The sequence below is a fragment of the Paramisgurnus dabryanus genome, chromosome 16 (genome assembly GCF_030506205.2).
Source record: "Paramisgurnus dabryanus chromosome 16, PD_genome_1.1, whole genome shotgun sequence".
Classification (NCBI taxonomy): Eukaryota; Metazoa; Chordata; class Actinopteri; order Cypriniformes; family Cobitidae; genus Paramisgurnus; species Paramisgurnus dabryanus.
Genome location: NC_133352.1, coordinates 4,859,036 through 4,873,762, shown reverse-complemented (window position 1 = coordinate 4,873,762; position 14,727 = coordinate 4,859,036). Strand labels below are relative to the sequence as shown.

At 39.7% G+C, this 14,727-nt stretch overlaps 1 protein-coding gene across 1 annotated transcript in view; it reads left to right on the top strand.

Moving 5' to 3' along the window:
* The window catches only part of il1rapl2 (interleukin 1 receptor accessory protein-like 2), a 481,367-nt gene extending 467,654 nt beyond the window's left edge, over window positions 1–13,713 (top strand). The window contains exon 11 of the mRNA XM_065268003.2: window positions 11,280–13,713. Within this exon, the coding sequence (XP_065124075.1) occupies window positions 11,280–11,965 (686 nt within the window). The 3' untranslated portion in view covers window positions 11,966–13,713. The remainder of the gene's footprint in view (window positions 1–11,279) is intronic.
* Window positions 13,714–14,727: the final 1,014 nt, after the last annotated feature.

The window sequence follows — 14,727 nt, the reverse complement described above, 5'->3', positions numbered from 1 at the left end:
AACACACTTGACAAATACTGTTAAAAATCTATATTACTGTGATCACAAGTTTAGTTCAGTGAATCCAGTGAATACTTTACTGTAAGTACTGCAAATAATATTAAGTTTTCAATATTACTGTAAGCAGCACTTGTATTTTGTAAAAAGTCAGTAATCCAACTGCAAATTTTGCCAATTGCATTGTCTCTGGTGTCCTTTTCTTCCTCATACTCTTCATCTGCCTCTCAGACTGTTTCCAATTCACACAATTGGTAAAAATAACATTGGATAAAAGTGTGTAGAATTTTGAGTTGTTGTGTTTACTCAATGATAACGGTGTTTTAGTTGTGTTCAACTTTTGCCTGCCTGTGTTTAGTATTTATAAAACAAGTGCATTGCGGTGTGAAATGTGTGTTTTAGTGAGAAGTTTGTGTTTAGAATTTTGCAAAAAGAGTGCATGATTTGACAAATGGGTTTAGGCCACTATGAATTTGGTTCAGAGATTGGGGGTTAGTGTTTTAGCAATTCAAAAAAACTGTAATAGACATCTGATGTTTTCTTAAAGCTGACTTTTAATTTACTTACAAGAAAAACATTTAGTAATTCTCCAAAATTGCTTGGATTTATACTGACATTTAAGATCAGCTTTGTCACATTAGATTAAGCCAAAGTCCATTAGGTACACTGGTGGTAACGTACAGATGCAGAAATAAAAACTATAATAATATATAATTACATATGTATGATTGTAGTTTGTGCTGCTGTCAAAATACAATTATAAATGTTAACAATAGCATATTTCTATTCTCACACATACTATAGTTGTGTGTGACCCATTTGTGTGTGTGTGTGTGTGTGTGTGTGTGTGTGTGTGTGTGTGTGTGTGTGTGTGTGTGTGTGTGTGTGTGTGTGGGGGTTGGTCTATGTGGTTTACGAGGACATGAATAGTGTATAATGACATGTTTATTATGCTATAAAGGTGGTTTACGGGGACACAGAGAGTGTCCTCATAAACGGAAAAGCTAAAAAAACATACTAAATGATAGTTTTTCATAGATTAAAGACTGGCAACAGGTTTTTGTGACATTGGGGTTAGGGATTGGGGTAGGTAAGGGGAATAGAATATAACAGTTTGGACAGTATAAAATGCATTGCGTCTATGGAGATGTCCCCGTAAACCACATACACCAACATGTGTGTGTGTGTGTGTGTTTGCTTAGACTACTTTTGTTTTGATTATGTAGACTTTTATGTAGACTCTTACGAACAGTCAAGTCACTCACTCAGAGGATAGTAAAATAAATATCTATTCAAATCAGAGCATCTTCCATGTCTGGAATGGATGTATTCTTGGGTCTATAAGGTAACAATAATATAACTTTTGTTTGAAATAGGTTTGGCTAAAAGAAAATATTGTTTTGTCTATAATACTATTAGGTCATTATACTATATGGGTTAAATAGAATTGCATTACTAAAAAGAGACTAAATACAATTTCACTGACTAAAACTAGACTAAAATGTCATCAGTTTTCGTCGACTAAAACTAGACTAAAATAGTAATGGATAAGTCTGACTAAAATAAGACTAAAATGGCAAGAATTTTAGTCGACTAAAACTTGACTAGACTAAAAAGAGTATGACATGACTAAAACTAATAAAAACTAAAATGACAGCTTGACACAAAGACTAGACTAAAACTAAAATGAAAACAGGCTGCCAAAAACAACACTACCAGGCATGCAATAGTATGCACAGATGCTTCGGACACGGGGTGGGGGGCCACGTACGATGGGCTTGCGGCTTCGGGGGTCTGGACGGCACCCCAGCTGCATTGGCACATAAATTGCCGAGAAATGTGGGCTGTATATCTTGCGCTCGTCCGTTTCAGCAACGAGTTACAGGGCAAAGATGTATTAGTTCGCACAGACAACACTGCGACCGTGGCGTACATCAATCGTCAAGGCGGTTTACGCTCTCGTCACCTGTCGCATCTCGCCCGTCATCTCCTCACTTGGAGTCAGAAGAATTTGAGGTCTCTTCGTGCCATTTACATCCCGGGCACGCTCAATGTAGAGGCGGATGCGCTCTCTCGGGCTGCGCATCCCGGCGAATGGCGACTCCACCCCATTGCGGTTCAGCAGATTTGGAGACGTTTCGGCAAAGCGCAGATAGATCTGTTTGCTTCCCCAGAGACGACCCATTGTCGCCTGTTCTATTCACTAGCCAACGACTCGCTTGGCGTGGATGCATTGGCACACAGCTGGCCGCGAAACATGCGCAAATACGCGTTCCCTCCGGTGAGCCTCATTGCGCAAACCCTATGCAAAATCCGGGAGGACGAGGAGAGCGTGCTGTTGGTGGCACCGTATTGGACAACCAGGAGTTGGTTTCCAGAACTCTCTCTCCTCGCGACAGCCCCTCCTTGGAAGATTCCCCTGAGGAAGGACCTTCTTTCTCAACAAGAGGGCACATTATGGCACCCGCGCCCCGACCTGTGGAACCTCCATGTGTGGTCTCTGGACGGGGCACGGAGGATTTGAGTGATTTACCGCAAGAGGTATCTAACACTATTGCTGCAGCGCGAGCGCCGTCTACGAGACAGGCTTACGCGCTTAAATGGAACCTGTTTGTCGACTGGTGTTCTTCCCAAAGTGAAAACCCCCGAGAATGCCCGATTAGTGTTGTGCTTTTGTATCTCCAGCGTCGTTTGGAGAATAGGCTGTCACCATCCACTATTAAGGTCGATATCGCTGCGATATCAGCTCACCATTCACCCGTAAACGGTAGGACAGTGGGTCAGCATGACCTGGTCATTAGATTTCTTAGAGGCGCTCGAAGACTGAATCCTTCGCGTCCTCCCTCTATTCCTCCGTGGGACCTGTCCTTGGTGCTGAAATCACTCCAGGAAGCCCCATTTGAGCCTCTGCATAGTGTGAGTGTTAAATTTCTTACTATGAAGACATTAACTCTCCTCGCTTTGGCTTCTGTTAAGAGGATAGGGGATATTCATGCATTTTCGGTCGACGATTCGTGCCTCCAGTTCGGGCCGGCTGCATCCAGCGTAACACTGAGACCCCGGCCCGGCTTTGTGCCCAAAGTTCCCACCACTCCTTTCAGAGATCAAGTGGTGAACCTGCAAGCGCTGCCTTTGGAGCAGGCAGACCCAGCCATGGCTTTGTTATGCCCTGTTCGTGCACTACGTGTGTATATAGACAGGACGCAAAGCTTTAGGACCTCAGATCAGCTCTTTGTTTGTTACGGTGGTCAGCAGAAAGGAAAAGCTGTCACCAAGCAGAGGATGTCCCATTGGATTGTGGATACTATAGCCCTTGCATATCAAAAGCAGAATGTGCCTTGTCCGTTTAATTTACGTGCCCACTCTACACGCAGTGTGGCATCATCTTGGGCACTGGCTCGCGGTTCCTCGCTAACAGATATTTGTAGAGCTGCAGGCTGGGCGACACCTAATACGTTCACAAGATTCTATAGTGTTCGTGTCATACCGGTTTTCACTCGGGTTCTTTCTACTAACTAGTTAAGAATGCAGAGGGTCGGCTCGTGTGTCAGCTTGGAGCCTCTATTTTGGTGCTGCACATCTGCACCAATATGGAAGGCCATCAGGGCAAAAACGTCTCAAAAACTGTTTTTGCCTCTCCTCCACCGCCCTGATAGCTGGTGTTGCGGAGCATCCGCTGTCAACCTATCACTGATGTATTCTCTGTAAACCTGTGTAGGCTAGGCGTCCACATTTGTCCCCTACGTGGGGTTCATTTGTGTGTATACTCCGTGGGGTACTAATCCTCCACGTTTTCCTTAGCAGAGCCTGCTCTGCATCTCTCTGCATACTATGTTTTGTTCAGAGACTTCTTATGAGCAACCTGTTGGTTGTTTCATATTTTTATGTCATCCATTCAACCTTCTTAGGGGATGGCTTCCGCAGTGTTCTAGCTCCGCTCAGTTTAGACGCTTCCCCAGTTCGCTGCTTCACTATCGTGGGTTAAGGAACAGGTAGTGACCGGCCTTCTGCATTTCGCCTTAGGTTCCGCCCCCTATGTGGAGGGCGGAGGGCTTTTACAGACACTGGAAGGGTTCAGCTGCAGTGGCGTTTTGGAGGGATTCCCAATTCGTCGGTCACGACGTGACGTCGTAGTGACCGACTGAAAGGGAACATCTCGGTTACGTATGTAACCCTCGTTCCCTGAAGGAAGGGAACGGAGACGTCACGTCCCGTCGCCACAGTTTGCTGTTCCATTGCTGTTTTCAGGCCGGGCACTGTTGCTCGGCTTCTCAGCAATAATATAGCTAATTTGGTATTGTGCACCTGCGGCTTATATACGCACCTGGCGGGGCGGCGCCGGCATTATGCAAATACCTGCATGCCAAGTTCATTGGCGTTTTTATAGTTCTCGAAGTAGATAGGTCACCCGCGAAGCGGTTCCCAATTCGTCGGTCACGACGTGACGTCTCCGTTCCCTTCCTTCAGGGAACGAGGGTTACATACGTAACCGAGACGTTTCCAATGTGAGGATGCAGAAACTAAATCTGCGGCACCAGAGCAAGCACACTTTTGCAGTTCGTCCCGAAATGCATTTTCTAGTTAAATTATCAAATTGTATGTAATACAGGTAGACCAGTGGTTTTCAAACTGGGGGCCGGAGCCCCCAGGGGGGCCGCGAGATGGTGCCAGGGGGGCCCCAGTTTTATGACATTTTATGAAATACATTAATTTATCATGAATTCTGTGTAATTAAACCCAAAAAAATAAGGCTACTAACCAAAAGCACTACTTTTTTGTATAATTTAATGTTTTTTTATTAAAATGTTGAGTTTTAGAACAGTTTTTTATCACAAACTTTCTTTGGGGGGCCGCGAAGGAATGCACCGTGCACAAGGGGGGCCACACGCTGAAAAAGTTTGGGAACCACTGAGGTAGACGAACCGGGTATTCCTCGCTAATCAGCGTTTTTTTATCACATTATACGTTTATTCTTTATATACATTGAAAGTTTTAATGGCTACTGAAATGTATGTGTGCATTTATGTAATGTTTCTTTAATGTTTTTAATGGTAAGTCAATTATTTTCACAGTATGAATCATATTATATGTATATTTATTGTGTATGCAAACATAACTTTTTAAAACAAACAGTATAATGTAATAATATGTTAAAAGATCCTAATATAAAACTGTCAAATTTATGAAATACATTTAATAAATTGTATTATAGAATACATGATATTGTTGCATTTAGTATAACCAATTCAAATCTTTAATATTTCTAAATAAATTATAAATGTAACGTGATGAAAGCGCTATAAACACAGAGGGAACAGACTTCGATGAGGAACAAACTTCGACACAACACCGGCGCCGTCTTTGATTCATTAGTTCTTAAACCAAATAAAGTCAACTGCATAAATAGTCCTGTATCCATTGCAAACATATTTTATTATAAGTCTTAAATTGTCCATAACATAAAATCATTGTCAGCATACCATAGTTTGACTTGTACTGCGCTGGGCTGATTTCTAAAGACTGCTACTGTACACAGTACAGCAATAGCGGGCAATAGCGTCTTGCGCTCAAACAATGCTAAGAGACAGCTTACGAATGGTCCAGAGCAACCTTATGAAAGTGTGACTTACAGAAGATATACTTAGCGTACGAACGTTTTGGGAATCGTGCCATAGAGTTAAGAGAGAGGACAAGGAATAGGTTAAGAACTACTTAGGGATAAGAACGTTTTGGGGAACGGGGCTCAGATTAGTTAAATCAAGTGTGTAAATAAGGAGACATCTAAAACTTTCTGGGAGGGGGTACACGAAGACCAGAATTGGGAAACACTGACCTAAAGGAAACTCACAGTAAACACCACAAATTTATACACTTTTGTTAGTTCTTGTGGTCTGTTATTTTTTTTACTTTTTAAAAATAAACAAATAAAAAATAAATGTGATACTTTTATTTAAAATATAATACATATTTTATATATATAAAAAAACTATAATAGTAAAAAAACGACAAGCGGTTGTTACGTTCTTTTTATTATCAACCAATACAATAAACATGACAAATGTGACACACAGTAATAAAGTAAACTTCACAATTTAATCCATAAAGCCACACAGGTTGACAGCTCTCTTGTGCATGGTATTTTCATTCACTTCTTCACCATATAGTGGACTCAAATGTCACTCTCTATATAGGGAATAGTGAGGAGTGAAGGAGTAAATGGTTTCAGACACAACAGTAGTGTAAAATCATGACATTGGATGTCCAAGAGGTAGTGCCCTCTGGTGGAATATGAGGCCACTTGACCTGACAGATGTAGGGGTATAGATAGCATTTCATTACATAATAAAAAAAAAAGAATAATTATCTAATTTTTGATGAAGGTGGTGTTTAGCAGCTTTTGCATGTGAACTCTTTGTATATAGAAAAAGAGTGTTTTTTAAGTTCAAGTATGAATGTTGGGGCCTTAGATCTGACACAGAACAGAGAGTCAAAGCCTCAGGATTAACCTTGTTTTATGTCATGGTTTGTAAGATGTCATTGGCAACTGGAAGTTTTTTTAAGGAAGTGAAAGAGGATGTTTAAAAATGAATCAGTAGGTGGGTGAGTTCAGTCAAAGAAACACCTGATGGTAAAGTACCTAAGGCAAGGCTAGTCACAAGAGGTTTTGAAGAATTAAATGTAACTGACCTTCCTAAAGATTCTCTTACTTTTGCTTCAGATTCTCTAAGAGTTGTTATGGCAGTCATATGTCAAAGGGAATGGCACCTGAACTCAACCGATATTAAAGCTGCTTTTCTTCCGGAAAAAGAATTGTCTAGAAATGTCTATATTCGTCCTCCTTCAGATGCAATGTGCAAAGAAACGCTGTGAAAACTAAACATATGTGTGTTTGGTTTGGCAGATGCTTCTCTGTACTGGTACAATAAGGTAAAAGAGTGGAGTTGATTGGAATCCTCGCCTCGTATGTTGATGATTTTCTGTGGGCTGGTTCGAAAACTTTTTCCTCTTTGGCCGTCCCACATTTGAAAACAGCTTTTGAAGTGAGTCAAGAGAAGTGATAGCTTTAATTATGTGGGAATGGAAATCTCTTCTGGAAATGGAGAGATACATGTGCATCAAAGTAAATATAAAGAATCTTCAGCCTTTTGTTATGCAACGTTTTAGCTCCACTGACAAACTTTGAAGCTGACATGCTGAGGTTCAAGATTGTGGTTGTTTTTAGTGATGCCTCAATGGGGTGGTCATCTAATGGCGCTTTTCCATTGCATTGTACCTCACGGTTTGGTTTAGTTTGGGTCGGGTCAGATTACTTTTGGGAGCTTTTCCATTGGGTGCAGTACGTAGTACCCAATACTTTTTTTCGTACCACCTCGGTTGGGGTTTCAAGTGACCCGAGCTGATACCAAACGTGACACGAAAACACTGTAGGTCACTGAATGGTCTGAGAGAAGCGTCATTGCTATAATGTAAATATTAGCTTTAGCTTACTGCTAGCTTGCGCTGTCTCAAGCAAACATGTTGTTATCTGTGTTCTGCTATAAGTTTCCAAACACCCTTTTAGCGATGAAAGACATCCACAGGTTGAGAATCCGGGACACCATAACAGTTTTTTCCAGACTTGCAGTTTGTGGCGGCACATTCGCGACGTGCACGTCCGCATTATATATGCTTAAATGCAACTTGAATGAGGCTCAGCGGAGCGCCGTCGACTGACGCCACGGGTCGGGTGTTTGAACAGAAACTATCATGTGAGACAGAGGTAGTTATTAACGCGATGTGCAAACATCTATTTGTGGTGGCCAATTTTAATTTTGTGGCAGACTGAGAAATAAATGAATGTATGGGAATGTACAATAACGCTCTCATGTGTATGATGTCACAGCAGTAGGCAGCGTAAATATAACGACACGCCTATAATCCCTCCCACTCCGAAGTGATACTAAACTCGATGGAAAAGCTAACCACGCCAAAGTGAGGTGAGCTGACCCGACCCAAACTAAAATAAACCGTGGGGTACTATGCAATCGAAAAGCGCCATTAGTGAAGGTGTATGGGAACATAAATAAGTTTATAAAAGGGATAATGATCTCTTTAAAGAGATGCAACCGTCATTTAATTTTGTTAAATATGTTCACATCTTCTTAGGAGAATGCTTTCTTCCCCTCCTTTAAGAAATGTATTGGTTATTATATATTTTTTAAGAGGGAGATTGTTAGTTTGACATCTTGTCCTTTTGGGGGCACTAATGGGACAAGAGAGCCTTGTGTTTCCTGTGTTTTATGTTTTGTTGGTTAGTGTTGGGTGCTCAAGTCGGTGTTGCTGACAATAAAGACACAAAAGAAGCTATTTGTTTGTTGTTATTCAAGTTTACACTACCCACTGAGCCACTTTGCCACCATTTTCTATACTAAATTATCTTAATTTCCTTACACAACATAAAACCTGCTATCCCTTTTTAAACAAGACGTCTGTATTAACATTGAAACTTATTCCCCCGGTTTCACAGACAAGGCTTTATGGTAGTCATAGATTAAAACACTTGTTTATGCTGTACGCAGGGCCGCCTTAACCCAATGTGAGGCCCTGGGGCTGAGATCTTTTGGAGGCCCCCCATACCCTCAATTTATAGTCTCATTTAAAAAAAATAAGTGTAATATCTAGGTAATCTACATCACATAATGCATTAGTTTCTTTCAATCCATAAAACAGTGAGTTTTCCCTCTTTGACCCAGAAAACACCATAATATCATTATTAACATATCACTGAGCCCACTTGAGCATAAACACAAGACACTTTATTTAACAACCAAACACAGCAACTTGTGGTGAAAATAAAACCAAAATGTGTGAGAGTATATATGTTTATAAGCTTTATAGTTTTTGGAATATACAAATTTGCAGAAAATTGCCACTCACTAACCAAATGCTCACCACAGTTTTAAAAATATAAGAAGTTAAAGTTAGTTTTAAAGTGAAAATGCATTAATGTTAACAAAATATAAGTCTTTATAGACAGAATCTTGTTTTTTAATCAGTTATTTATAGGCTATTGAAGATATAGTATGCATTGTATTTAGTATTTATGCATACGCATGTAAAACGAACACGTATGAATACGCACAAAACAGACAGGGAACATACCTGTATATAAGATCTTTAGATAAGGAGATTATAAATATGAATGGTGCGATCAGGGGATGATCATTTGAGATGGTCTTGTCGCGCTTTGACTTGGACATTTACCGTTGCGTCGTCTTTCTAAACCAACAGATCTGTGTACTGTGAGCTTACATCGCGTCAAACTACATCGCTCCAGCTGCGCAAGCGTCACTGATATAAACGCGAGTAAACTTAAACTTTATAACAACTAACAGCATTATGTGCGGGAACTCCTTTCTTTATTTGGCGGCACAGTATCTTGCGCACAGTTTTAGAGACTTCTGCATGCCAGAGACTCAGACAGCTGCACGAGCACAAAGAGAGCGAGCGAGCGCGCGCGCGATAGAGAGAGAGAGACCTGCAGTGCTTATTATGAAATTTCAGAAATTACTCTTTCATTTGTTGGTGGATTATTTCGCGTTTCTCTGTCACACTCAGTCTAACATGCAGGAATGCCAAGTTGACAACGCGCACTTAATTACATTACGCGGAATAGAAAATCTGTTACGTCTTATATTTTATTTCAAGGTAAGTTACCACGGACCAATCAGCAGCCATGTAACGTGCAGTTAGAGTGATTGACAGATAACCTGACAAGTTACAAAACAATATAAACGTGAACTTGGGAGGCCCCTGAACTTGGGAGGCCCCTGGGCTTCAGCCCAGGTAAGCCCGTGCATTAAGGCGGCCTTGGCTGTACGTCTCAACTGAAAATAACTTGCACTGAAAGATCTTAAAATATGCCAGTGCCATTGATTTATCTCAAGATACGCAACAGTAACGTTTATACAGTATGAATGTTTATACAATAACTGTCATGTCTTATGTATTTCCAGTTTTGGTGTTTTGTGTTTGTGTGCGAGGCAAAAGTATAGAATGTTACATATGATTAACATTTGATTATCTTTCAACATGCTTTACCAATAAAGAACAACAACAAACAACTTATTATCCTGACTTGTGTGTTGTCACCAGAGCTGGAAATGGCAGAAATTCACTGGGGGGACTTTAATTTGGAAGTTTGGGGGGGGGGGGTAATTTTAGATGACTTCTAGATTTTAGATAGAGTTAAAAAACCTAATGACATTTTATGTTTCCTCCTTATTATGTTATCTGGAGTATTTAAAAGCACAGTTCATCCTAAAATAAAAATTTTCTCATCATTTACTCACTTTCATATTGTTGCAAACTTGTATAAGTTTCTTTGTTCTGATGAACACAAACTAAACAAATCATTCATGAGCCCCGTTCACTTCCATATTATTATTTTTCCTACAATGGAAGTAAATGGGGCTCATGATCGGTTTGGTTACAAACATTCCTCAAAATATCTTCCATTGCGTTCATCAGAACAAAAAAAAAATGTATACAGGTTTGTAACAACATGAGAGTAAGGAAATGATGACCAAATTTTCATTTTTTGGTGAACCTTTAAAGCACACAATTTTTGCCCTCAGGTTAAAGAACATTTTTGTAGAGTTTGAAAATTTAGGTATTTAGTTAATGGATAATTTGAATAACAGAAAAAATCTGAAATGAAACCAATATATCAGTCATACAACGTCTCTGTGACTGTAAAGTGTCATGTGACAAGCTTGATGATGCATTATAAAATAAAAGTTGAAATTAATGCAATTTTAAATGCTATTAAAGGCGGGGTGCACAATCTCTGAAAGCCAATGTTGACATTTGAAATCACAGAAACAAACACGCCCTACCCCAATAGAATCTGGACCTTCTTTTGATAGTCTCCCCCCACACATGCAACCCAGACAACAATGTCGTAGACGCGCCCCTTACTGCTGATTGGCTACAAGTGTGTCTTGGTAATCGTCCGACTCCCTTTTCCAAAGTGTTTCTCAAAAATCATGCACCCCGCCTTTAATTTGTTAGGGTCAATTATTTTCAATTTCACAATAAAAAAATTCTAACCAATTTTAGGTGGAACTCTGTTCCATCTCGACATTCACTTACCGGATTCTCAAGTGGCATTATGCAGTTGATATGAAGTTTGGGGGTTATTGCACGAACAGTTCAGGACAAATATGGAAACTTATTTTATGTATATTTTAAGACTGTGTTATTATAAGATGTTAAGGTTTGTTTTTTCTCTCTGTCTCTAGCATACATTGACGACCTGACCCGAAGTGTTGAGCAAAGCAGGCGTCTTATTATCATCCTGACCCCTGAGTTTGTGGCCCGACGCGGTTGGAGCATCTTCCAGTTTGAGCCGCGACTGCACAGTATGCTGGTGACAGGGGAAATCAAAGTTATCATGATCGAATGTTCTGATCTCCGCAACGTTATTAACTACCAGGAAGTAGAAGACCTCAAGCACACCATTAGAGTGTTGTCTGTCATTAAATGGATGGGTCCCAAGAACAACCATCTTAAATCCAGGTTTTGGAAACAAGTTGTGTACGAGATGCCGGCTAAGAAAAAAGAGACCGTGTCTCGACGGCAGGTGTTAGATTCGGGCGAGCAGGGGCTCTTTGGCGACCTGCAGGCCGTATCGACCGTTGCCATGACAGCAACTTCAGCATCCTTAGTGCCGGCTCATGTTGAAATTCCAGACTATAATGAGCCTGCTCATCTGCAAATGCGTCATTTCTGTCACAGCTATGAATACGAGTTGCCCACTTCTGCAATTGCCACACTTAGCAGCCGTCACATGTATTGCAATTTACCAATGACGTTGCTTAACGGAAGACTGACACAAAATAACACTGGGAAAGCCAAGAAGGACATTCACTTGAATAGCACATTTGTACCGCTGTCCGGACAAGAACTTTCAAGTGATATTTGGTAGAATATACTCTTAACAAAGCAATCGCCCGCCGGGACAGAATCAAAGCTTTGCTGTTTTTATTTTCCTGTTTCTTTTTAATCTGCATGATATCATTTTAAGATAAAAACATAAACATTTCAATTTAAAGTCTTTTTCTTTTACTACCTGTTAGGTGTTTTCAGATAGATGAAGAGCTATTGAGTCCTTACTTGAATTTCTTCTTTTTAGAGATTAAAACAATAAATGACTTTGTATTTCTCTTCAAGGTATTCACACTATGTACAGCTTCATAATTATTCTTTTGAAATTTGACTGCATATTTGAGTGAATCCACAATAATGGTTTTATTTCTGAAGAGCAGATTACGACTTTGGTTGTTACAGCACAATAATGTAAAGACACAAAGACCCTGAGCTTTAAAGAATATTATGTTCTGTTTATGCAAATAAATACTATTCCAATTAAATAAGCACATTGATATTGTTTGTAGCCAATTAGGAGGATGTATTTACATATTTGATTATTTGCCTTGTCATTTCTTGAGAATTGTTTTTTATTTATTTATTTATTTTCCAGAGCTTGCTTTATCACTGCATTATTTGATGTTTATATGGTGTGTCTGGTATTCAATGAAAACATTAAGTGTTGCCATTGATCAGTATTCCAGTCAGTTTTATCATTAGCATACATTATTCCTATTTATTATACATCAGAATTATATGCTGTTTTATCTTCTCTTTCTATAGTTTGAAGCTCCTCTAAATATATCAGTGATATCATTTTGCATTATAACAGCTAGAAACCATAATTTTACTTTCGCATCTGATGAATGGCACTGACTACACTAAGGTCCCGTACACACTGCATATTATTTTGGTTGTCCCTTCACCTTTTAATGCTTATTCCTGTTCTGTACACACACAGTTCTGTAATTTATAGGACTGAGAACTGCATTCTACAACTGAATTAACTCCCGTAAACTCCAGGTAGTGACAAACGAATTTTCAGAAACTTTGCATAGTTTGTACATAACCGAACTGAACAACTAGTTACTGGTAGTTAACATGCATCATGGACATGGCATCATGGACATGACAGGTCTCTCTTCTGAAAAAATAAATGCCTAAAAGGGGAAAAAGTGCAGAAAATGACGTTTGCCGACTAATGTTGCCAGATCTTGAGTGAAAAAAACAGCAAACAAGAAAAATCCAATAATAAACCAAAATAAATCCAAATGCTTTACCTCAAAGATCAAAATATTGGGACCAGCATCTTCACACTTTAATAACACCAAAAACTTGATCGCTTCATGAGCCAAAAGCCATAAACGGTTAAGCGCCAAAATAGTATACAAGTACAAAAAAAGTCAAGGACCTGGCAACACTGCAAGACTATGGAGCAGCCTCACAAAATGCGTACAATACACAATGCCAAGATGGAGGTTTATTTCAAAACATAATGGTGTTATTTTGGTCAAAGCTGTAAGTGATAAGCACGCGAGACAGTAGAACGATGCTATTGTTATCTCTGTGTCAATCATCACATTTTCTGGAGTGAGTCTTGTTCCGTACAGACATAAAACAAACATTTAGGGGATTCACTCCCACTTTTAAATACATTTGCAGTGTGTACGAGGCCTAAAACTACTAAAGAGTGTTGCTGTCCTTTATCTACTGAGCAGCTAGTCTGATTTACAGGTTTGTTTTTGAATGAGCTAATAAAGTATTTGTAATATATCATTGCAAAAATAATCCTCGTTATCAGACAAGAACAATAAAGATATGAATAATTAAATCTGAGACACACCTTTTCATTGTTTATTCATTGTTTGCCTATGTTAGTTCATTGAACATTAACTACAACTTTTAACACATACAACTTTTGATGACATTGTTTACTAATTAGTAAACAATGATAAAAGGTATAGGCCTACCTTGTAAGGCAATATAAGTTGCTTTGGTTAAAACCATCTCTACTGAAACAGACAACAAAAACAATCATACACTGGTGAGCTGGATTTAGCTGGTCTCCTAACTTGGTATTAGCTGGTTTTGGTGTAGCAAGCTGGTCTAGCTGTGTTTTGGTCACTTTTTAAGATCTAGCTGGTCAGGCTGGAAGACCATCCCACCAGCTTTGTTTAAGCTGGTCCTCCCAGCCTGGCAATAACATTCATGCGCAGATTGACCTGTCAGATTTCTGAAAGAACAATTCCAAAGCGGTTCTCTCGCTGTACCTCCCCCCGACCATTCTGCGTTGTGCTGCATGTAGAACCCTAAAATCATATTGAAATGATTTGTGTAAACCAGTGGTCGAGAAGCATCTAATCCTGGTTGTAAGCTTAAACTTGAAATAAACTGTAAACATATTTCTGAAATCTGATTGGTTGATTGAAATGTTGTCCCAGGGTCAACATAATGTCAATCGGTTTCCATTCAAGTCAATGTGTGTATTTCCCCGGACTGCGCTGCATTGGCACATAAACTGCCGAGAAATGTGTGGGCTGTATATCTTGCACTCATCCGTTTCAGCAATGAGTTACAGGGCAGAGACGTGTTAGTTTGCACAGACACTGCGACTGTTGCATATATCAAGTGTAAAGGCGGTTTATGCTTTTTTTATACTCGCACTTTGATCCGCAATGCAAGCCTCCGCGGATCGCGTGCGCGTCTCACCAAACAGACGAGGCATTTATAGTTGACACGCTCCCTGTTGCACTATTTTTTTAACCGATGCGAGCTATTAAGTCAAAAACAAACACAAAGAAGAGAATAGAAGAAGTTGTC